Consider the following 26,826-nt stretch of genomic DNA (forward strand, 5'->3'; position numbering starts at 1 on the left):
TGAACTAAAACTCTATTTTGAGTTGATAAATTGGTATCAAATTATTAGTTGAAGTCTACAACTTCTCCCTTTGGGTGACAATAGACAAAGAATTGTTTGGAGAATCAAATCTTAGAAAGGGTTGCATACCTTCTTTTCTATAGTTGAGATCTCTAATCTTATTTTTTTAATTTTTTTAAGCAATCATAAGTAATTCAGTTTTCTTAGTAAACTTCAATAATGTGTTTTTATTGGGTATTGATCAACATCATCTGCCCTCAATTTATCAATACAAAGCCATCAATCACTTCACAATTTTTCATTAGGTCTTCAAGAAAACTAACACCAATATACGTATTATATATGACTGGTATATTGAACTAATGATTACCCTATCTTGTAAGATTTTAACTTAATTGTCCTATTGCATTAAATTAAGATTACTCACTGTATCTATTCATTACGCCTGGTTGGAGTGCACTTGCTCGTTTTATTTACAATTTTTCATTAGGTCTTCAAGGAAACGAACAGCAATATATATATTATATTTGACTGGTGATTACCCTATCTTTTAAGATTTAAGATAATTGTCCTATTGCATTAAATTAAGATTACTCACAATTCTCTCTGTATCTTCCTATCGGTGTATTGGATACGCCAGGTTGGAGTGCACTTGCTACTTTTATTTGGATAAAAAGCTATACAGGAAGCGCAAAAGTAGTCCGTTGTATAGAAATTACAATTTGGTGGTATCTCTTTCAAAAGGTTAATAGATGCTTGCGATTCCTTTTCATGTTGTTTCAAGGAAGAACTTAGAATATCGAAAAACTCAAAAGATCTTTAGGCTAATTATGCATGGCACTAATATAGCCTCATAATTATTGTAAAATGAGAACACAAGAATAAAAGATCTTCAACATCCATAAGGGACAGCTAACCTAATTATTTTAGTTTTTTCCTTGTTAGATACTTCCAATTTATTTTGATAATTAGCTCTCTTGTTTCTCAATTTCTCTTTGAAAGATCTTGAAAAAATTGTAGCAACATAGCTGCCCTGAACTTCATTTAGCTTTTATATTGATTTTTTTTAATTATTTTATTTTTTATAATCAGTTTTTCTTGTTTTCTGAGCTTTCTTCTATTTGAAAAATCTGGAAAATATTGCAACTGAAGAAGCAACATAATTGACCTTAATGTCATTGGACGCTTTGCACACTAAAAATAGTGTTCTCAGATTCAACTCTTAGCTGTACACAAGAAAAACGAGAAAACCTCCGCCTCTTCCACAACTGATTTAAAACCTTCTTTGCATTGTGCTGTTCCTTCGAAAAACAAGAAAGCCTCCGCCTCTTCCACGACTGATTTAAAACCTTCTTGGCATCGTGCTGTTCCTTCTCTAACTGATCACGAACTCCCTGTGACTGTTCAACACTTTGAGTTCAATCGAATCATAAGATTATGATCGTCCCTACCCTTTGGATTCATTATAATCAAATTTTAGTTTTAAATCAAAAAATTATAAATATACAGAAAAGTAATGCCATTTAAACCACTTGGCAAAAGAATCTAAGTCAAGCAGTCACGAAAATCTGCCGACAAAAATATTACAATCTCCCATATGTATGGGCATTATTGGAAAATTTTGATTCTTGTACAAGGACAAAGCACTGCATGCTCTTGTTCTGCTGCATGCACAATAGGGGGCAAGCCAATCTTGTAATTTGGCGCCAAATGAAGGTTCTTTCCCTGGAGGACTCGTAAAAGTACAAATATCACAAGTGTTGCCTTCATCCTGATAAGTAACATGTGACGCTTCTCTGGCAGTATCATCATGTCATGTATCACTGCAAAACCTAAATTCAAATTAGAGCCAATGTGCTCCACAATCTAGTGCTGATGTATATAACCTTGGTCCATGTCGACTTCCCTTCTCGAAATCAATATATCCAATAAAAGAATTTGTGAAGATCCAAACAAATGCTTTTGTGTAAAAACAAAGAATCCCTCTGAGCAGCACCTGTGGGATGTATTACCGAAGATACAAATGTGCCTAAACAAACATCCTCCATTATGTACCATGTGTGCCACATCCATTTCCTAGGTTTTTTCACGGCACATACAATCTGGTGTAGGAAAGGTATATATTGACGCATTAGCCTTCCGAATTTCAACTCCTTTAACATCACTGTGACGTCGCATGGCTTGCAAATGTCGTTGGAAATTGTCCCATCTGCAAGAAAACCACTAAGCTTTGATCAATAATTTTGAGACACATTAACTGAAGAAATACGAAACAGAAATGTGATTTCCTTTTTATCCAACCATTAGAAATAATATTGTGAGTTTGGATTTACAAACTACAACAAACGAGAAAAATAAAATTTAAATTGAGTTTGTAGCTGATCCTCCCGTCCCTTAAAATTCACAAGGATTGCGCACTATTTTTTCAGCTACCCCAATCAATGATGCTCGGAAATTTAACTTTAGAGAGCACGGAATCTTTAAATGTTAGTCTGTAAACAAAAGCACTTTGGATTACCATACTAATTATCTCCTTGTCTTTCCACAGAAATTCTTTGGACTGACATTAAATCAGCTGGTCTTTGCACGGAAATCCTTTAACTGCCACATTAATTATCTCTTTTCAATATATTCTAATGTTTGGGGTTGTTAAGCATCAGTTAGAGGCTACAATCGCCAATACAAATGGTAATACTAGTGAATGACATCCTCCTCCACTAGTCATTACAGGAGATCCAAAGGAGCATTCATTGCTAAGATTCTCTAGGAAATGTTCTTTGCATGTTTCCAGTCTTTGCTCAGTCAAGCTCAAAGTCCAGATCTATCTACTATGGGCATAAACTTATCTTGCTTTGACACCTTCATGATGATTGGTGAAGACATGGGTCCTTTTCTTCTTTAAACATGTGCAATTAAGTCAACCTTTGACCCCCAAGTTATGATCTTCATATCTTCTTTTGATGAGTACCAATATCTCCTGTTATTCGTAATACTTAGTACATAGTGTTACTTATGCATGGGATTTCAAGCCCTGGCTATCACTTGTTCTACAGCTTCTAGTGTCTTAATTTATATGTGGTACATAAAACATTAACCTACAAATCACTACAAATTGGTTGTGCTGAATATAAGAAAGCAAGCATGATGAGTTTATATAGTGAACAATTATCACCAAACCTGTGCTTAGAAGAATGTTCATTACCAATCCGGTTGGAATTGTATTTCAACAATTGAGGCTCAATCAAGTACTTATCATCATTACCAATATTGTTGGGATTACAGCTCCCTAATTAAAAACTCCAACAAACTCATCATTCTTGGGCCCTGACTACAACAAATAGGTAATTAAATAGAGTTGAGCCTGATCCAGAGGTCCATGCACATCTACATCAAATGCTTGTGGGCTTAAATGTATAGTCAGGTGCCCGTAGCACATTAATATTGAACCAGTACTATGATCTTCTGCATAGATAAACATACACACATGTATGACACTTATTGCCCATAGGTTTAAGTTATAATGAGAACAGTATCCTATGGTACAAGCAAGAGCAAGGTATGACTTTTACGGACTAAGCCTTCATGATTTCTTTCTCATAAACATACACATTCTTGTAGTTTTTAAAAAAAAATTGAGGGCATTATTCATGAATTGTTTTTCATAAGCTTACAGATTTCTTGTAGTTTTTATTTTTTGGTGCGCATGTACCATGAGGAGAAAACTTGTCAGTTGTATAAAAACAAGTGAAAAATAGTACCGTCTCTGATCCCAGCCCTCTAGACCAGGACAAACTGACAAAATGGTGCAAATGATGCATACATTGTAAAGAGAAACAAATCTTCAAACAATAATTGTGAAGTTCACATAAACAAGCCATATAATACAAATCAAAACTAATTATAGAGTACATGAATAGAATAAACAAAGCCCTATTTGAGTTATGAAAACAATATGAAGATTGAGAAAATTCTCATTTCTACCCTCCCATGTTGAAGGGATTATGAAACCAAACCCACAGAAATAGAAACAAAAAAGTATCCCATCAATCACGGCTTGCATCAGTCATTTCTTTTGTGAAAAACAAGATTAAGTTTCAACGATCATTGTAAACCTCAAGCAAGCAGGTTCTTGAATGGTACAATAATATTAAAACCAAAGAAGTTAGTGAAAAAGTGAAAGAAGTTGTGGATATAGAAGGTACCCTACCAAATGACCTCCCAGAAGATCTTAAACCTTTGCAAACACTGCTCAATTTCCATAACACTCTAAACAATTATCTATCCCAAAACTCTAAAAAGTTAATAACAAAAACACAATCTGACTTGTATACAAAAATAAAAACCACCACCACAGGAACCATGAAAAGAATTTCAATCAGATTATTCAAGAATAAGAATGGCAATGATGTCAATAATCGGTTGTATGAAGCACACAGGAACTGGGAGTGATGGAGTTGAATGTAAGCAGTATTAAGGAAATGGAATCAAACAAATGGAACTTGACGAAAGAAACTCCCACAAGTGGTGAATGATTTTCTAGACATCATATTCGAACAATAAAAGCAAATACTCCAGAGTCACGACCATCTGTTATGAGGCGGGCATATACAATTACATGCATTGATACTTAGCATGAGAAGATAGTGATAAACAACACTTACGAATTTCAGTGGCATGAATATCCATGATTAGCAATATGTCATCGCACAGGCATTGAAGAAGAGCACAAAATGACAACCCCCACAGAAGAGACGAAAATATGAGTAAAGAAAGAATAAATAAAACATTTCATTGTCCCCTAATAAAACTTGGTGACGGAACACCTCTCACCATTATGAAAGAATAAAGAAATAAAAAAGGAATGACCATAGAATCGACGATAACATGGAATAGAGAAGAGAGCCATGTTATCATAGAAAAGTGATAAAATAAGCTAGATAAAGTATGGCTCAAACAAGCTGAAAAATGGAACTCACAAACCGACATGAGAAAAACACACGACCAGCTGAAACCATATTATCCGCAAACCAATATATTGACTAAACATATAAAGACATCAAAATGAAGAGAGGCATCAAAGAGAAAATGAATAATAACAAGAAGGCATAAAAGCTCTCGCAGAGATAGACGACAATGAATTTCTGAGTCAGCATAGAGAAAAGTATATCAACAAACTTCAGAAGGGTAAGATCTCAAACACAGCAACCAAATTCGAACATTTACAGATAGCCTGAAACAATTTTTGAAATCTACAGCAGAAAATATGAACTAGAGGAAAAGAAATGTTCCTTAAATGTTGTTATCAATCCTGGCTCTGAGACCATGTTTAAGTTTTGTGCAGAGAATAAAGATAAACAGCAATAAAAGATATAATAAAATGGCACAAGAGATTATTCTTGAGAAAACCCTTCCACTTGAAGGGAAAAACCTAGCCACACCAGAAAAATCTCTCTATTATCGATAATAAATGTTCCAGTACAATGCTTTTCACTTGATACCATTGTATGTACACACAAGGCAATCACACGTATATACAGAATTGGGACTCTTCACATCACAACTGAAGGTATCTTCAATTTCTAAAAAATCAAGTCTTTTCATATTTCCAAACACGACTCATGTTTCTCCAATTAATATATTATCATAAATATATTCTCCAGTTGTTTACACAATATTATCCCTATTGCAACATATTGAGACGAAGATTTCCATCGCAGCTACAATCTTCAACATGCCTCATTGCAAATGGGAACCCCCCTCTTTTTGCTTTAGCAGCAGTGGTGGTGGTCTTGGGTGGTTTTAGTTGTCAACATTTTCAAGTCTCCAAATCGAGGAACTGAGTTTGGGCAATTTTCAATTTGACCTTAGAAAGTCAAGAAAAGTTGAGGGAGTTAACATTGTTGAAGGCATGTTGAATCCTGAAATTTGGCCATGTCTGGAATTTTTCAAAAACCCCTGAAATCTAGATTCTTTATTATAACCACTATGAAATTGAAACCTATCTCAAACATCTGGACTCTATTTATACAAATGTAACTTAAAAGTATAAGAAAGGAAATCAATGTAACTTATACTGTTGAATCACAGTGTTAACATTAAGCAAATTGCCCAAAACAAGTCATAATCCATCTTTCTTTGGGCATTATTTCCCACGATGGGCGAAATTTGCCCACTTCAATCACACTACTTAGGCGTAAAATGATGAAAACTTGCAAGATTTGACTGAAGAGAAGAAGAAAGGGCATGTTTAAAAGCTCCAATACTTGGGTTTTTTTTTTAAATCCCTGGGAATGCCCAGAACAAGTCAGAATCCAACCTTTTCCAGAAATTAATGCCCAAAACAATGCAATTTCCAATTATCAAACTTCAAAATGTGAAAAACATAACAAATTTGGTTAAGGAGATGGCTTGAAAGAGTGGAAATTTAGTGTGTTTGTGGACTTGGTTTTTTCTGATACAGGACTGAGAATGCCCAAACATGGTCAGAGTCTGTCCTAATTTGGACATCCAAAGAACCCGAGATTTCCAACCTTCCTTTCTAGCCCAAAATATAAATATCTTTTGAAAACTACCTTATTATTGGCGAATCTGATGAGAAAATAGCTTGGAGAATGAACTTTTTGGCAGCTTAACACATACAAAATTTTGAGTTTGGCTAGGATTGCACAAAACAGGTTGAAATCCGATCTATGGGCATTTTTGCCCAAAATCATGAGAATTATGACCTCCCCTTCTAGCTCAATTTCGTTGATGGCAGCTTAGAATCAAGAAAAGTTGGTAAATTTGATGGAAAAGTCACTTGAAATTGTGGAAATTTGGTGGGTTTGTGGATAGCTAGGATTACTCAAAACATGTCGGAATCCGACCTTTTTTTAGCATTAATACCCAAAAACCCAAGATTTCCAACCTCCCACTTTGAACAATTCTTTGCCTAAAGCCAAGAAACATTGAATATCTAACAAATCTAATTGAAAAATGATTTGGAAGGCAAGAAATTTTAGGGGAGATTAATCAAGTTTTATGAGGATTGTCCCAATAGGATCGGGATCTGAACCTTCTCCAAAATTTCCAATTTCCTAATTTGACTCCAATTGGGGGCTTGGATCGGATTGATGTAAATGAGCGAGGATTTGAGCAAAAAATTGATCAATCAGGATATGCAGATTGAAGCTTAATTTTAAAGTATTGTCAAAGAAGGGTCATCCTTGGGCATCTTTCCCAAAATGTTGCAATTTATGACCTCTAAAAATCTGACCTCATTAGGCAAAGAGCCTACAAGACAACAGTAAATTGTGAACCTCTTATCTCGGAGGTCTTGGGTTCGAGTCCATTTGAGCTTAACACATACTTATAATTAATCTCAACAAAAAATAGTAAATAGAAAATAAATAATCTAGGCTTCGGCCCATTACCTATAAAAAAATGGCCTAATTCCTTCTTTAATAGTATTTTTGTTGTGAAGTTGAGGAGTCAACTTTAAGGGGAAATTTTCAGATTTGAATTTCGGATTTGGAAAGAAAAATCCAAATATTAAAGGCAATTTATTTAGGTCGGCCTTCTTGTAGTCATGCCTCCTTACCCCACTCCCAAACACATATATAAAGGGGCCAGATCAATTTCATTTTAATCATGCCACAAAACATATTTGTTCTTTGCTCTGCAACCAGTGAATCTGGAAGGAAATGGCAGCAAAATTTTATCATTTTCTGGGCAGTGACTTTCTTTGAAAGTTGACAGCGATTTTCTTCCTCCATTGACAGTGATTTGCTTCCTCCATTGACAGTGAATTATCTCCCTTCAAAGGCAGCATGTTACATTTTTGGGGCAGCTATATGATCATCTTCTGTGATTCTTTCCATGAGTTAGAGGTTGATGGGGAAATAGAAAGCTAAACCTGGACATGTTCTTTCAGCCCAAGATCCATCTAAAGTTCAGAATTTAGCTAACTAATTTCAGAATTGCAATAGGATTAAATTCTAGGAGATTCTATTTTGGGAAAGAGAATTTGATCTCAAGTTAAAAAAGTTTCACAATGGAATTAAAGGAATCATAGGGGCCATTAAAAGAAAATAAAATCTAAAAGAAGCTTTAATTCAAAAAAACAAATCTTAGATTTCTTTCATTTTATTTGTTTGTTCATCAACTCCACAACTTAATGCCCTCTTCTCTCTTTCACGTTACAAGGCAAACTGCTCAAGGGGAAAGCTAAAAGAGACTTCAAGAAATTCAATCAAGGCTACAAATCCAAAATGCAAAACCAAGTTTTGAAATGATGATTAGAAGGTTCAGGTTTGCAAATCCAAATCAAGGCATGAGAAATTTCAAAGGGATGTAAAAGACTTGAAAGATGTAACAGTTCAGGAATATGAGCCATCACAATTATTCTCAAGGATTGAAGGGTCACTCAAGGTTGCTTTCTGACTATCGAACGAGAAATATTTGCAGTTTTAAGAGATGTATTTCACAAGCCAAGATTCAAAGCACATGATTAAATAGATCTCCAAGGGTGATGAGGTAGCACTAAGTTGTCTCCTCCAATCAGAGAATTCAAGACTCAGGCACAAGCAATCAAACCGTGCCAAGTGTCCTATTTTTCTCATTGGTTTTAAAAAAAACATTATAATTGTCTTATTGGTCCATGATTTGGTGCCCTCTTGTGTTGTCAGGTAATTACGAATTGTTAGTAATTGTTAGTTAGTTCAAAGGGGTAGATAGTTGGGATGGTTGTGATGTTTGGCTTTAGAACCCTTCAACCTTTATATATGTTACGTAATTACCTCTGGGAGAGAGAAGGACAAAGAAGTGGTTATTGACATTATCATAACTGTAATTGTAGACGTTGTAAGCATTTGATGAATCAATAAAGAAGCTTGTCTGTTCTTTTAAGCATTGTGTTCTTGGTTCTTCTTTTACATTACTGGTTCTTGTATGCATTAACTGAGTCCCTCTAGTGCAAACATTTGGCGGCATTGTCAATATGGATTTGGGAGTGATGGACAATAGTACATGGCAAAGGGAGAATAATGGAGCAACCAATAAGCAAGGGTAGTAACAATGAAGACGATGTGTTTCAAGAGTTATTCGAAGGAGAGAGAGTATTGACGTCAAACTTCATATCAATATTGCAAGCATCAATTGAGACCCAAATCTATAAGGAAGTGGCACATGAAGTTCCTAAGAGTTTAGTGTTGAATTGCCTCAAAGTGATCCTTGCAGTTGACTGGTTGGTGAGTCGTCTCCCACATCCCTTGATACAAACGTTCTTGGCGGCCCTACAAAACTTAAGGGAAGAGATTAATAGGGAGAACAAACACCAACAAATCCTTTGAAGGTTCGAGGAAAATAGACAAAGGGAGGTAGAGGAGTGTGAGGAGAATAGATGAAGGAAACACACTCTAAACCCTTAGAAAAAATAATTTATTGTAAATCTTCTAAACAAAGACAAAAACCATAAGGAGTGGACAGTTAACTTTGAGGTCGTCCAGATGGCCTTGAGACTAAAACAAGCCAAGCGAAGAAGGATAAGAAGACTTGTCAAGGGACAGATGAAAAGAGTGTTTACCGGGAGGAACCAAGGAGGTGTCGAGGTAAGTAAACCTACAAAAGGTGAAGAGTATGTGAAAGGTACAGAAGAAGGATATCGTGCAGAAGCAAATGATGATAAACTAATTGAAGAATCTAGAAGCCTAACCCCTACACTATGTACAAAAGCAAGAGAAGCTCGAAGGGAAGCAGAGGAGACCAAGGACAAGGACGTAGAGGATATTGGTGCAGCCAAGAATGTCAAAGGGATACTGGGGCACAATGGTCAAAACATCCCATCTAATTCTAATACACCCAATTCAAGAACTCAAGCAACACCAGCGACAAACAAAACCATACTAATTTCGTAGAAGTAAAAGTTGCCTAAATTCATAGTAGATGGGAAGGAGGATCTCGTACGATCCTACCGAAGGTGTGAAACAATTTGGTCAGGGTGACCGACCACGATGAATGGGCTTGACAGTTTCCACCAACTTCGTAGCCATAGATTGGTACTTTGACATTGATAAAACAAAAGTAGGTATGTGGGATGATTTGAGGAAACAATTTTAGGGAAATTACAATTGCTTTGGGATGACAACAAAATTATGGCGAAGATCTAGAGTACAAAGCAAGGAAAGAATAAGACCATCAAAGCACACAGTTGGCAACTAAAAGAACTGCTAGGGAAGATGAACAACCAGCCAGCAAACGGCTTGAAGAATAGGTGGTTCATAGGACTAAAACCCTCCCTCAAGAAGAAGATGAAAATTGTTCCCCCCACATCGCATGCAAATGCATACAACTAGGCCATGGATCTTGAAAGTGAAAACAAAACCTCAAGAGAAAAAGAAAAAGTCATTGGATGGTGATGACTCCTCAAATGAAAGTAGCAGCAACGAGGAGTTCATTAAGGTATAAGTCCTTCAAAAAGACATGCATAGGATGATGAAAGAGTTCAAGGAAATGAAGGAGAGCACTAGTAAGAATGACGAAGGGGAATTATGGTACACTGATTGCAAGGAGGGTGGTCATGCAAAGAGGACATACCCGAAGAAAACATTTTGTGGCATTTGCCAACCCGTGGGACATTCCACCAAGAAATGCCAATATAATATAAAAACATGATGTCAAGAATTGCTTTTCACATAGGAGTAGTCGTCCACATCCATAGCCACGGGCACCTCTTAGCAAACACACCAACATATCTGTAGTGAACACTAAAACAGCCAACACAGAGAGAAAAGAAACAATTGTAATAACAATAATTATAACCAAAGTTAGATCCAATATGATGCAAAGGGTCGGTCAATTATCAATGTCGCACCTGTAAACAATGGGAGCACTTTGCATGTGACTTCACAAAGGATGAAAGCCCACAACATTTGTATGGGTCTTGTAGTTTGGGTGACCAAAAAGATGCCAACTGTCTAAAGCTTGGAGTGTAACCATTGAGAAAATTGGTGTGCATAAAGGAGTGTTGGCAATCACTTGGGTACATGGAATAAGGCGACATCCCCTGACCCTTGTACGAAGAAGCAAAGAGTATGGGAAGCTAAGGCAGACATTGAAAAGGAAACGATGAACCTGTGGAGGGAGACGCATGAGACTACAACCACCTCATCTCGGATAGAAGCAAAATGAAACAGTCTAAGGCAAATATTGGGAATGGAAGTACCAATAAAGATCAAAGACCTCTTTAAGACCATGCCATAGTTAAGAATCACCTTCTTGAGCACCGTACCCATACCAACCCATACAACAGAGTGCATGGTGTTCCTATCGATCCTTAGGTGGATCCAATGTTACTAGCAGTAAATAGTGGTTGTCACCCCGCAGTTGTCAAGATGGGCATCCTCAAAACCACCCTTATGGATACCATCATCGACAGAGGGTCGAGGGTGAATGTACTACCAGAGGAGACACAAAAAAAATTGGGGAAGTCGATACTGTGGCCACCAACCTTTAACCTAGTGGATGTCAATCAACACTACATCAAGTCAATTGGGACACTGATGATGCACTAGGTGACAATTGGTACCCAACCCTTCGTCTTGGACTTTGTTGTAATCCCCCTAAAGAAGAACGGATATGATGTCATCTTGGGAAGATGGTAGCTTGTCACAACATGCATAACCATAACTAGAAGAACACTCTATCAATGGAGAGCGAAGGAGAGAAATATGTCATTGACCTAAAAACCCAGATGGCGAGTGAGGAACTCCCATCTTTGGAGTCAAAGTTTGAAAGTGAAATGAGTAGGGTAGACGAAGGAAAGCATTGAATGGAGCCGAATGAAGAAAGCATACAGAAACTTGAGGGATGCTCGGAAGATAGCAGTGATTCCATGAATACTATTAATAGAAGAAGAGACGGAGAAGAACTTGTTACCGTTGGAGTAGGAGGAATACAAGGAAGGAGAGGCTAGATTGAATGAGACTCTGGCGCATAAGTTTGACAGGGAGAGACCAATGTAGTACGAAAAGCCCTCACTACAAATCACAAACCTTGCAGATGAGGTAAACCATGAAAACATATCGATAGGGAACAATTGGAGTCTAGAGTTAAAGGCAGCGACATTCAAGTTTTCCATCGAGTACAAGGATGTCTTCACACGGATGTGCATGAACCAAAAGGGAGAACCTCCAAAGTTTTGTATACACTGCATTCTATTGGTGCCTAGAGTTGTGTTGGTACAAAAGATATTGTACCGGATGAATAAGAATTATGTTGTGAAGGTCAATGAAGAAATAAAACGAATGTTGGAGGAAAGCATCATCTTCAAGGTCCTGCTGAGCAAATGGGTATCCCCCATGTCATATCACTGAAGGAGGCAAATAAAATCTGCATTTGTGTGGAATTCAAGTGCTTGAATGTCGTCACCATTAAAGACCCCTTCCCCATAACATTTACAAATGGCATTCTGGACACTGCCAAACATGAAATGTATTTATTTATGGATGGGTTTTCAAGGTACAATCAAATGTCCATCGCCGAAGAGGATAGACTAGGGTAAAATCGCTCCTTGGAAACATTGGGTACCACAGAAAACTTATCAAGAGCTTCGCCCAAGTCTAGTACCCATGGGATAAACTCACGCAAAAAGGTGAGCCATATGCCTGGGGGACGATGCAAGAAGCTTTCGAAGAGTTGATGACAAGGCTCATGGATACGTCAATATTCATGTACCTGAATTGACATAAGGAATTCCACATCCATGTGGATGCTTCAAATTTTGCTAAAGGTACTACACTCGCTCAAGTGGGTGACCATGGGTTGGTCCATCCCATCTACTTCGCAAGTAGATTGTTATCAAATATTGAAAAGGACTACAACACAACAAAGAGGAAGGCTCTCGAGATGGTATATGAATCCAAGAAGTTCAGGCACTACTTACTAATGACACCATTCACATTCTACGTGGACCACCAAGCACTAATGTACCTACTAAATAAACATATCATCCAGGAGTCAGTAGGTGGTCACTCTTTTTGCAGGAATTCACTTTCACTAATATCATAAGGGAAGTACCTAGCGATTTTTAGACTAGTTATCAAGGAGAAGGTTCGAAAAACTGCCATAAGGGGTCAACAGCAACTTTCTCGATGCCCATTTGTTCCACATTGCAGTACTATCATCATGGTATACAAGCATCAGTGAGTATCTATCGATGTCCCAATTCCCAAGGGATGTGCCACTAGGTGAAAGATGAATGCTTGTCCTCAAGAGAAGAACATTTTAGTTAATTAAGGGACTACTATACAAAATGGGGCCTGACTAGTACTATGGAGTTGTGTGATGGAGGAAGAAGTTCCAAGTGTAATAAGGGAAGCACATGAAGGCCCAACAAGTGGACACATGGGACCAAACACAACAACACAAAGGTGTTGCTTGCAAAATTGTGGTGGCCCACGTTGTACAACGACTAGGGAATGGGTTGTCGTTTATGTTACATGCCAGAGGGTCAGCAAACCGCTAAAGAGGGACTTAATGCCTCTGAACCCTCCCACGCCCAAGAATTGTTTGAATGGTGGGGGTTGGATTTTATCAAACCATTGAAGGCGAATCATGCTTGGAGGTGTCGACATATTGTTTGTAAATTTGGAAACCTTAGGGTTTGTGGGGATGAATCTCAACCCTTGCTCTCCAATCAGTCTTGCCCCTTCATTGTAACTGGACATCTACAAAAGGCCAAGGCCTTCTCATTTGTAAAGTTAGTAGTGATGGAGTTAGAAGGTAGAGAGCTATTAAAATAAGAGTAGATTAGGCTAGTTAAGGGAGAGACTTGATCAAATTGTTGCTATGATGCTTTTGAAGTAAAGGATAACTCATTGTTGGCTTTTAATGGTGGATTATTTAAAATATTAATTTGAATGTTGCATGGTTTCCTCAATCTTTCGCTTGGAGTAGTTTTCATTTCATGTTAAAGTAGTTTAATTGGATGAAAGTTATTGTCGATGTTTGCTTGCTTGACTCGAACAAATCTGACCCACTAGCTTCTTATTGATGGTAAGAGTGGCTTGTGAGGTGAGTTGGTGATTGAAAGAACTTAATTTCAATTGATATTAAATCTTTAGTTTGCATCTATTTGGTGGGATTAAAGAGGAGATCTCAGTATGAAAACCATTCAAGTGTTCCTTAGAAGCTTGCACTAGTTGGGTGAAGTCATTGATTAAGCTATATCTAGTAAAGTCCAAGTGCATCTATGAATCCTTGCATTCATAATTAAGAGAAGTAGAAGTCTAAGTTGAAGTGGAAATTTGAAGACCAAAGCTATATTTTTGTTGCACATTGTGAAGCTAAAGTTTTGAAAGTGCAAGTCGTTGATATCCATTGAAAGAATAGCTTATGCTGTCCTACATTTTGTCGCCACAAAATGTAGGTAACAGTACAAAACTTTTTCAACTTACTTTCACATTTCTCTAAAACAGTTCGTTATTTGATTGGCCAACGTTTATCAACCAATCACCCCAATTTGCATAATGAATCCTTTTACTAAGGCTTCCCTCAAGTCCTTTTCATTTTTCATTTTATTAAGCTTATGCTTGATATATGAAGCCTTCAATGTCCTCTTTTGCGTTTTTGAGTGTGTTTGATTGCTTTTGGTCTTTTTGTTTTGTTCAATCCCTTGCTTTTAATTTTCCCTTCGATTCGGTATATCTTAGGACTTAATCAGACCTAGCAATCAAAAGATATGATCATTTAAGTGCCCAAAAGGTGGACTCTCTAGATGCAATTGCATATTTAAAATATCATGTTATATTTTAATGTTGACATTCGTTTTTTTTGTATTAAATAGCATAAATTGACTTTATGCTATGTTTTTAAGTTACTTTATCATTTAAATTTATCACTTAAGTGACTAAAGAGCACTTTATGTTATATTTTCATGTTGAGTTGCTTTTTAAATTTTTCACTTAAGTGACTTTATTAACTATATAGTTTAATTTATTTTTTTTAGCTACTTCATGTATTATTTTAAAACATCTAAGTTAATATTGCTTTTTGATTAATATTTGCACATGATATCTTAAACTATATAGTGTAAATACTATTTTGACCCAATTAAGTGAATAGATTGACCGGCTTTTCTATATGACATGGCTAGTGGGAATGACAATGCAACAAGTTCTAGTTCAAATTAAATTGACTATATGTTGACTATTGATGAAGAGGAATATCAATTATTTTTTATGGGTACTCAAAATTATTAAATATTGATTGTAATTTTTATTTTGTATTTACATTTGAAAAATCATTGAATTATCATACTATGAATTCAATATTTATGACTATTTTCATTTTTGCAAATTATAAGGTATTTAAATATTTTGTTTATTAGCAGTGTGAGTATTACTCTTTATATAGTTTTAAATTCTTAATATATATATATATACCAAAATCCCCAAACTCGTTGCGAGTTGGGCAAGTTGTCGAAGTTGGTGAGCTTGGTCAACCCAGCTAAGTTATGCCAACTCGACTCACCGAATTTTGGGCCATGACTTGCGCAACTCGGCAAGTGGACATAACTTGCCCAACTCATCAAGTCCCAACACACAACTCAGTCGACGACAATGCCAAAATTGGCACTTTAAAAAAAACATATTTTAATAGTTCTTTTTGCGCATTTCTTATGGCTTTAACTATAAAAGGTCTTCTAATTGCTTGGTATGGGAAGAAGAGAGGAAGAAAAAAGAGAACCATAGGTTTGAAACCAACAAAGAAGAAGAGCATCAAGTAGACCAAAAATCACTTTGGGGAGTTCATAGGCTTGCATTGGGAGCATTAAAAAGTCAATACCAATGCTTCTCAACTCATTTGATTTGAAAGAGGTAAGTGTTAAAATTTGTAGATTTTGTTCATTTTGTTTCGTATGTTAATGTATTTTTCATTAATTTCTTTTTGAAGTTAAAATCTCTAAATCTTGAATTTTTTTATTAAATTGCATAAGAGAAATAGAATAATAGCAAAGTGCAAAGTGCAAACCCTCCAATGTTTTTAGAACAAATTTGTAAACATGTATTTACATTTTTTTCTCAAAAAAACTGTAGGGTTTTCTGTTTCTTTATTAGTTTATTACTTTCTAAAATTTTGAATTTTCTTATTGCAGCTGCCTTAACATTCATTTTTCACAATGCCTCCAAAGGATCTGGCTTGGAAATATACTAAGGAATTTCCTGGCAGCAAAAATAATCAAACAAAAAAAATTTTGGTAAAAAAATCAATTATGGTGGCATCAATAGATTAAAATACCATGTTGTCAGCATACCTGGTATTGCTGTATACAGTGAAAAAACTGCCTGAGGCAAAAATTTCTTGTTATGTCCTCTTAGAAACATATGAAATTCCAGGCTTCTAAATTTTATTCTATAAGTAAATCCCAAGAATTTTTCCACAATTGCCAATTCTGACTATAGGTTAAAAGTTATTCCAAATAAATTCTGAATACTGATTCCTTTAGCCAGTGCAACATTTATACTGAATTGAGTCACTAGATTGAAATGCATATAACACTGAAACATTTATTTTGAATTCAAAGACATTTATTTTGAATTCAAAGATATGCACCTGAAAGATATAATGATATTAATCCTTCACAAGGAGTATGCGAAATTTGTGAGTATGCACCTGTGTCGTTGAACAGAATATAGACGGAACCCGATAATCCTCTTGTTAAAATACTCGTTCTATTCAATCAGGAAATAGGAATAGTGCTAGTAACCATCCGCACCCCAGTACTAGTATTACTCTGGCCACAATGAATTTTATTGATGAATTAATCTGACTGCTTAAGCACGCCCATACAAGATATTTGCCAGCATACAAATGGTAGTGCCCTTAGATACAAACCATATAATCTGCCTGGTCTCTACCTCCAGTTACACATGTCATCAGATTAGGAGTCGTAAAGTTCCTCGTCTTTTTCCAGAGTATGCCTGCCACCGCACAAGGTTTCTCGTCTTTTTTCAGAATATATTTGCCACCGAGAAAAGACAACACAATATTATTGACTTTTTCTCAAGATGAATTCTTCCACATGAAAGACTCCTTCGATTTCTTCAGAGATGAGACCACCGTATGAGAAGCTGTTGCAATGGCAATGCATTCACAATGTCAATACTTGGCACAATATATCGTATGGTTGACATCAACTTCCTTGTCGTTCCTCCACTAAGTCAATTCTGGTGTTGACGAAAGGAGCACATAACCCATATTTCTTTACCTGAAACCAGGATCAATTTGATTTCAAAACCTTCGATAATAATGCAATTCATACCACTTCCACTAGATCAGAGGATATCTAACGAAAGGAATGTTCTTCTACCACCCTGGCTATAACACCACTTCACCACCCTGGCTATAACACCACTTCAACTTCATTCATCCAATAAAATATGCTTCCTTGATCTTCACAAACAATTATTTCAATTGTGAAATTCCCGCAGGAATTTCATTCCTTCAACTCTTCAATTGACTCGTAACAAGGTGATTAGGAAATACATAATTAAAATTCAATGTTTTATTTTAAATAGATTAAATAATTTATATTAGTTTATGGATATTGAAACTAATATAAATAATTAATATATAAGAGTGTGTGTGTGTGTGTGTCTGTGTCTGTGTCTGTGTTTGTGTCTGTGTCTGTGTCTGTGTCTGTGTGTGTCTGTGTCTGTGTGTGTGTGTCTGTGCGTGTGTCTATGTGTCTGTGTCTGTGTGTGTCTGTGTGTGTCTGTGTGTCTGTGTCTGTGTCTGTGTGTGTCTGTGTCTATGTCTGTGTTTGTGTCTTTGTGTTTGTGTCTGTGTGTGTGTGTGTGTCTGTGTGTGTGTGTGTGTGTGTGTCTGTGTCTGTGTGTGTCTATGTCTATGTCTGTGTCTGTGTCTGTGTTTGTGTCTATGTGTGCCTATGTGTGTGTGTGTGTGTCTGTGTCTGTGTCTGTGTCTGTGTCTGTCTCTGTCTCTGTGTCTGTCTGTGTGTGTGTATTTCTTTTATAAAAACAATTCTTCTGGGACAATACAACATTCTTGTTATGTCCTCTTAGAAACACATGAACAAGAAAAGTTAGCTAAGAAGAAGCAATTGGAAGAGTTAAGTGTTATTGGCTCTCATGCTTCCACGCCTGCATTCGCATCCACAGGTTGTGTTCGAGAGGGTTCTACTAGGCCTCCCTTTCATCCTAGTGCTAGTGCTAGTGCTAGTGCTAGTGCTAGTGCTTCTGCTCCTGATAGTGGCACTATTACCTTTTGTCCTAGAGTGCAGAAGTCGAGATTGGATAGTTATTTTGTATCGTGCACTACTCTTGGCACACAACCCTTGCTTGAGAGCATGCATTGAAACAAAGAGATTCATGATGCTACTGAAAAACAAATTTGCAATTTCTAGTACTTTTGCAACATTCCATTTATTGCGGTCAAATAATTCTTTTTTATTTGTTTGTTTTAAGTTTAAAATTAATTTTTTTTCAATGTATAGTTTGAATTTGAGCTTGTGAAGTTGATGTTTACTTTGTCTAATCATAATGATTTATCATCTAACCATAATCTATTTGTAATCATAATCTATTTGTAACAGGTCTCCTTGTTAGCAAAGCATCACAGATGTCATAACTATTTGTGGAGTGGGGTTGAAAGTCCCTACTTATGTTGAGTCGAGTGGCCCTCTCTTAGTAGAAATGGTTGAGGATATGAAACTTGAGCTAGAGGACCATCAATAGTCATGGAGCCAAATGAGTTGCACCATCATGACAGATGGTTGGACGGATAAGAGGAATAGAACACTCCTAAATTTTCTTATTCTCCATGGAGGTGGTTGATCATTCTACTTCCTTACATGCATTGAATAATTTAAATTTTGATTTGTTGATTGATCCATGATAATTAGTTATTTTGCTCTATTTAAATTTAGTAGGATCCACCATGTTCTTAAAGCCTATTAATGCTTCCACATGTTTAAAAGGCCACATACTTATGTGAAGCTATTGAGGAAGTCATACAAGACGTTGGGAAAGAAAATGTGGTGCAAGTGGTGATAAATGATGCAGCAATATATGTTGTTGCAAGTAAACTTTTAAGATTTAACTTTTCAAGTTTTCAAAATTTGATGGAGAGACATCTATAAATTTATTTAAAATCTTCTTAACATATCTAAATTTCTAATTAATTTAAAATTGTTGTAAGTAAACTTTTGATGGAGAGCCACCCCAAAAAAAATTTGGTTTTCATTTGCAACCCATTGCCTTGACCTCATGTTGGAGGATTCATGTGAGGTTGATGGGTCAAATCACGCATTGAAAGGGCCAAGAATATCTGCAAGTTTATCTACAATCACGCATTAGTATTTAGCATAATGAGTAAATACACGGGGCAAAAGGAGTTGGCTCAACCTGGTATCAAGTGGTTTGCCTCAAATTTCCTCACACTAAAACCTTTGTTGATATCAAAGGGAGTTTTGAGGTGCATGTGTTTTGTGGTGGAGTGGACTTCCTCATCCTATGCTACAATGACTACAAGGATAGATGTGGGAAATTGCATTTTTTATGAGGCGGGCTTTTGGACCCCTTCTCAAGAAATTTTATAGGTAATTTTATTACAATTTAACATTTTGTATTTGTTAAATAATTTAGTTTTACTTTTAATTCATATGCATATTTTTATTTATTTTGCAACCTTGCAATTTTACTTTTTTTTATTTAAATTGTGAATTAACCTTTTTTTCCTTCACATTATATGCAAGTCACTGAGCCCCACGTAGGTTTTCCTACAAATTGTTGATGGCGAGAAGCCCTCTATGAGCTACATGTATGATGGCATGGATGGGGCCAAGAAGGCCATTAGATCCAGGTATGTAGGAGTGGAGGATAAATATGGCCCTATTCCGAAGATCATTGACAAGAGATGGCAAAACCAATTTCATAGGCTCATCCATGCAGTTGCTTATTACCTCAATCTGTCATTTTGTTTTTGTCCTAACTTCAAGGCAGCTGAGGACGTTCTACTGGCCGATATACAGTGGTGCATAAGATGTGTAGTGATGGCACAACCTCAACTACAAAGATTGAGCTAGATAGATATAATAATCAAGAAGGGGTGATTTTCTCAAGCAAGATGTGCATGGATGCTAGGAAAAAATTACTCCTATGGCTTACAGGTTATGCTATTTTTATTTTATTTTGTAATTCAGCCTTAAAGTTGTACTTGTAAATGAGACTTTTTCTTTTTGTTTTCCTTTTTTCAGATAGATGGTGGCAAATGTTTGGGCCCTCAACCCCAAATCTTCAAAAAAATTCCATGTGAATTTTGTGTTAGCCAGGCAAGGCTTGTGGATGTGGGCGCAATTGGTCCATGTTCAAGCACATCCACTCAAAGAGGCGTAATAGAATGTTTGTGGAGAGGTTGAATGATCATGTCTTTGTTTATTACAACCCCCATCTTAGGACCAAACAAATTTTGGACACTGATTCCTCTTTGGTCACTCTAAAGGAGAGTGATCCAAAGTCTAAGTGGCTTACTAAGGCTACCAATCCAGACTTCACTGAGGACCATGAGTGGGTTAACCAAGCAGACATAGAGGTTGAGGTTGTAGCTATGGAAGAGGAGGATAGAGCACATTCTAGCGCATGCACATGCACTATTGATGTTGATCATGACACCTCACAAGCGGGAGTCATGGCTTCTCAGCCCTCAAGGACCTACCTTAGACACCTTTGTAGAAGGCAGAACAGCTACTCTGAGGCTGAGGCTGAGGCTGAGGCTTGAGCTAGAGCCTAAGTGGATAGACTTATTTTTTGTTTACAATTACAATTTTCACTTACACGTGCGTGTTTCATGGAACATTTGATGTCATCGGTTTCATGGATTTTACATACATTTGACAACATTTATAATTCTTTATATCTATGTCATATGATTCTACGTTTTCTATTTCCTTCAGCTACAGTTTACATTTAACATATGTGATGGATTTATCATTTATGGTCCTTGTTTATATATGTGATGACAAATTAGCTTTTGTTTGATGATATTATAGTGTCTTTAAGTTTTATTCAATAAAGGGTGAATAAAACAAGTTTTAAATTGTTAAAAATCTCTAAATTTCAAGGATTTTTTCAGTTTGCCGAGTCATGGCCAAGTCATGAGTTGAGTCCACATTGCCGAGTCCGAGTCCGGGTCCAAGTTTGGAAACTATAATATATACACAAAGCCGTATCCATATCGAAGGAAAAAAATTGTTAGTTCTTCACATTTATTTTGGGACAGAGATAAGATCAGATTTATCATCAACAATCATCTTCTATTGTTCGTCTGCAAAGTTGACAATTTTACACAACTCACATATGACATAAAATAGAAACCAGGACATTTTTTATATTTTGATTTTATAATGAGAGAAAGTGGTAAAAATTAACCTGATATCTGGATTATCTAACAGAATAGCCAGTTTGCGTTTGTCTGGCTTGATTGTCTTAGAATGTCCTTTATAAAGATATCTTCTGTGACCCATCAGAAAATGAGGAAAGTTGCCTCCTTGAGTGGTAACAAATACTTCACTGTGCAGGCAAACAGTGTAGTCTAATGCAGCCATCCTTGATGAATAATCCTGTAGCCACGGGCACTCATTTAGTTACTTCTTTAGATCTAGACAAGCCAATTTCAGAATTTCTTGGGCGAATTGAAATAACTTTTTTCAAAAGACAAGAAGAATCAAAGTACTGAAATTTGTTGGTTTGCATTGTTGATAGTAGTAGGTGGTGTTGAATAGAATCAAAGTGCACCACCTTAAAGAGTGCAAGTTCTTCTGCAGAAGCAAGTGTCTCTTTGGTCTGTAATAGTGGAAACATCCGTAAAAGTGGCACCATGTATTTTTCTGCCTTATAAATTTTCCCAGATGCTAAGTAGATTGATGTATTATTGTCAAAACCCATGCCTCTTAGCATCAAACCAACCTGCAAATTCAACAAGATATTCCAAAAGATGAGTTTTCAGCAAAAAAACAAAGATTCATCTGTGCATAAAAATCTAGGAATCAGAATGATAATCAAAATAAACTTTTAAGACTGCTTCTCCTGGATTGAAAACATTAAAACCACTGCATTATGAGAATTCTATCATTAGCCATTGAAATCATTGTAAAGTTGCTAATCACTGATAGTTACAGACAAAAAAGAAGAAATCACCGATCTGGGAGTATTTTTCCAGATTTGAAATGTTGATTTCAGTTCCTTAACCTGACCATACTAACTCAAACATCTTTTCATCCAAAGAAAGCCTGTGGCATATTTCTGCCGTGTAGACATAGAATTGCTTGCAGTATTTTTACTGTCATTAATCATGAATAGGACAATTTTGTTCTCATATTGATTTCTGTTCAGCGCAGATCTACATTCATGTTTGACAAATTCATAGTTATGAATTCCAATCTAGCATTTTCACGTTTAAATAGTGCATAATTCTGATATTCTTTGTCTTATAATTCTAGGAATTTTGAATTTTATGTTTAGTATATTGGTACATACTGTTGTTAAAGTTTTGCACAGAAAATAATGATAAACAGCAATAAGAAAACTATAATAAAATAGCACAAAAGACACAAGATATAATCCTAGGAAAACCCTTCCATAAAATAAACACCAGAAAAATGTCTCTTTTACTGATAAGAATATTCAAGTAAGATGTTTTCCACTTGATACCATTGTCACAATGAAATCACATATACAGAATTGAGATTCATATCACAACCGAAGTTCTCTTCAATTTCCAAATAAAAATTTTTTTATATTTCCAAACTCATGACTCTTTGCATGACACATGTCTCTTCATATAATATTATCTCAAATATTATCATGAATATCTTCTCCAGCTATTGACACAATATAGAGGTATTTTCTCAATAGCAAAATCAGAGATGAAGATCTCTATCGCAACTACAATATTCGACACTCTCTCTTAGCAAGAGAAAGATCTTTAACATGGCAGGCACACATAGCTGCCACCAAAAATGTTAATGATAAATTCTTATCGCATAGATTCTCATTAAAACATGTTATCTCAACATAACATAAATCACCATATAAGCACATAAAATTAAAGGCATGGAGTCGCACACATGACTTCCACTAGGCATTCTCGTAGAGGGTGGCCCACCATACGTACTTGCAGAGGGTGGAATGAGGGCTTTCACCTCAAACTCCTCCTAGAGAAGAATGCATTTCTGCCATGCCTACTCACTGAGGGTGGTCCACCATACCTACTCGCAAAGGGTGGAATGAGGGTGTTCACCTCAAGACTTCTCCACAAGCATAATGCATTCCACCATGCCTCATCACAGATAGTGGATCCACCATACCTATTCGCAGATGGTGGAACAATGTATTTTACCTCAAATTTCTCTTACAGAAAAGAACTCATTAGCATCGTGTATAAGAATGACTGAGTTTCTCTCTAAATAGAGATTCCCTCTCATCAGGGACCACTTTGATCATTACAAAAAGATAGTTGATTCCAATTTCATCAAATAAGCTTGCAAAGAAATTAGAAATCACCCTCTATTATATAAGCTCCCTTGAAAGCTAAAAATACTTCCTCTAAATATCACTTTATATATCATCAAATCTGTCCTAAGCAACATTCTCATCTGTGTACATTCCCTCATCAACCCATTGCATCTTTGTCCTATATGTATAAGAATGACTAAGATTCTCTCTCAACAGAGATTCCCTCTTAGTAGGGACATGTTTTGATCACCACAATAATAACTGATTTCAATTTGACAAAATGGAGCCTCAGCAATTACACTGCCACATAAGCTTGCAAAGAATTAGATGTCTCCCTGTGTTACCTAACCTCCCTCTAAAGCTAAAAAGTCTTCCTCTGAATATCTATATGTCATCTCTCGTGTATGATATGCATCATCAATCGAGTCCCATGACTACATGCAACATCCTAATGTTCATGAATCTCTCATCATCTCATTGGTGCATCGTGCAATGAATAGAAATTAATAATAATTCAAAACATCAAATCTATCATGAAGAGATATATAGAGAATAATGCTCAAAGAAAACACTATTCCCAATGTTATAGTAGAAATTCAATATTCAAGATATAATCATAGGATGCTTATCTCTTTGTAGTCAAATCTTCCTTGAGAAGGATCTTAGCAATCACACAAATTATGGTAAAATACACAATAATCTCATAGATAATTCAGCTTTGCTGACACTGTCTTCATTCAACTGGCACTTGAATAAAGCAAGGCAAAGCTCAGATAGAAGATACAAACCCCTATTTTTAACTAAAGAATTGAGTGAATCCAAGCCAGAAGACACTTTGATGGAAAAACATATCACACCAAATTACGTTCATCAATTGCAAGCATCAAACAAAACAAAGGATAGGAAGACAACAAAAGATCCACAAGACCACTAGTAGAGTAATCGCATGTCTAGGCAATCCAACCACCACCAACATAGTGTTGAGATAAATCTTTGAATCTGAAGATTTTTTGAAGCAAGGCAGGAAAACAAACCACATAGAATTGATGACAATGGTCTGCATTATGCCTCTAAATAAACAATTCCATGGTGTGGCACAACTTTTGAATGTTATCCGGTTAAGAGATGCTCAACAACAAAGTGTTTAATTCCTTTTGATGTTGCCACTTTGATTCATCATAACTCCAACTCAAATGCTTCATCATGCACTCCATATATGAATTTGTTTTTGCAATTGATACACGAGCTAGAGAAAAGAGACTTCCTTAATTGTTGTTGACCTAGCTCTGATACCATGTTAAAGTTTTAACTCTAACTCAAATGTTTCATCTTTTGCTTCATCATGCACTCCATATATGAATTTGTTTTTGCAATTGATACATGAGCTAGAGAAAAGAGACTTCCTTAATTGTTGTTGACCTAGCTCTAATACCATACCTATTCGCAGATCGTGAAACAATGTATTTTACGTCGAATTTCTCTTACAAAGAAGAACCCATTAGCAACATTTATAAGAATGACTGAGTTTCTCTCTAAATAGAGATTCCCTCTCATCAGGAGCCACTTTGATCATTACAAAAAGATAGTTGATTCCAATTTCATCAAATAAGCTTGCAAAGAAATTAGAAATCACCCTCTCTCATATAAGCTCCCTCGAAAGCTAAAAATACTTCCTCTGAATATCGCTTTCTATATCATCAAATCTGTCCTAAGCAAAGTTCTCATCTGTGTACATTCCCTCATCAACCCATTGCATCTTTGTCCTGCAACATGTATAAGAATGACTAAGATTCTCTCTCAACAGAGATTCCCTCTTAGTAGGGACATGTCTTGATCACCACAATAATAACTGATTGCAATTTGACAAAAGGGAGCCTTAGCAATTACACTACCACATAAGCTTGCAAAGAATGAGACGTCTCCCTATGTTACCTAACCTCCCTCTAAAGCTAAAAAGTCTCCCTCTGAATATCTATATGTCATTTCTCGTGTATGATATGCATTATCAATTGAGTCCCGTGACTACATGCAACATCCTAAACTTCATGAATCTCTCATCATCTCATTGGTGTGTCGTGCAACGAATAGAGATTAATAATAATTCAAAACATCAAATCTATCATGAAGAGATATATAGAGAATAATGCTCAAAGCAAACACTATTCCCAGTGTTATAGTAGAAATTCAATATTCAAGATATTATCATAGGATGCTTATCTTTTTGTAGTCAAATCTTCCTTGAGAAGGATCTTAGCAATCACACAAATTATGGATCAATACACAATAATCTCATAGGTAATTCAGCTTTGCTGACACCTCTTTATTCAACCGACACTTCAATAAAGCAAGGCAAAGCTCAAATAGAACATACAAACCCCTGTTTCTAACTAAAGAATTGAGTGAATCCAAGCCAGAAGACACTTTGATGGAAAAACATATCGCACCAAATTATGTTCATCAATTGCAAGCATCAAACAAAACAAAGGATAGGAAGGCAAAAAAAGATTCACAAGACCACTGGCAAAGTAATCACATGTCTAGGCAATCCAACCACCACCAACATCGTGTTGAGATAAATCTTTGAATCTGAAGATTTTTTGAATTAAGGCAGGAAAACAAACCACATAGAATTGACAACAATGGTCTGCATTATGCCTCTAAATAAACAATTCCACGGTGTGGCACAACTTTTGAATGTCATCTGGTGAAGAGATGCTCAACAACAAAGTGCTTAATTCCTTTTGATATTGCCACTTTGATTCATCATAACTCCAACTCAAATGCTTCATCTTTTGCTTCATCATGCTCTCCATATATGAATTTGTTTTTGCAATTGATACACGAGCTAGAGAAAAGGGACTTCCTTAATTGTTGTTGACATAGCTCTGATACCATGTTAAAGTTTTGCATAGAAAATAATGGTACACAGCAATAAGTATAATAAAATAGTATAAGACACGATATTATCCTCGGAAAACCCTTCCACGTGGAAGTAATAACATATATTGTGGCATAAATTTTATATAATATATCAAGATATAAATGCAGGTAAAGGCACACAACTATATTATCATTAATATGATATTTATTTATATTTTCAATATGTTTCATTAAAGGCATTTCCAGGGTTTGACATCTATTTGTTGGCATGGTCCACATACCAACAAAGGATCCAAAGACTCCGGAGATGGACATTTTGAACAATAGATTGTACAGAAAAATAGGTTTGAGCAGAATCGGTAACCATACAAAGGGATGAGGACAAATCTGATCAACTAGAAACCAAACATATGCACTAGGATTTGGATATATAAAA

The 26,826-nt window shown here is 36.0% G+C and overlaps 1 protein-coding gene across 1 annotated transcript in view; it reads right to left on the bottom strand.

The window, feature by feature from the left end:
* Positions 1–1,186: 1,186 nt before the first annotated feature.
* The window catches only part of LOC149531237 (protein ESMERALDA 1-like), a 108,446-nt gene continuing 82,806 nt past the window's right edge, over positions 1,187–26,826 (bottom strand). The window contains exons 8-10 of the mRNA XM_089811811.1: positions 21,795–21,962; positions 21,426–21,616; positions 1,187–2,209 (exon numbers count right to left, since the gene is read on the bottom strand). Of these exons, the coding sequence (XP_089667937.1) occupies positions 2,077–2,209; positions 21,426–21,616; positions 21,795–21,962 (492 nt within the window). The 3' untranslated portion in view covers positions 1,187–2,076. The remainder of the gene's footprint in view (positions 2,210–21,425; positions 21,617–21,794; positions 21,963–26,826) is intronic.

Source organism: Cupressus sempervirens, chromosome 11 (genome assembly GCF_028749045.1).
Source record: "Cupressus sempervirens isolate cs-2001-9-10 chromosome 11, ASM2874904v1, whole genome shotgun sequence".
In the NCBI taxonomy this organism is placed as follows: domain Eukaryota; kingdom Viridiplantae; phylum Streptophyta; class Pinopsida; order Cupressales; family Cupressaceae; genus Cupressus; species Cupressus sempervirens.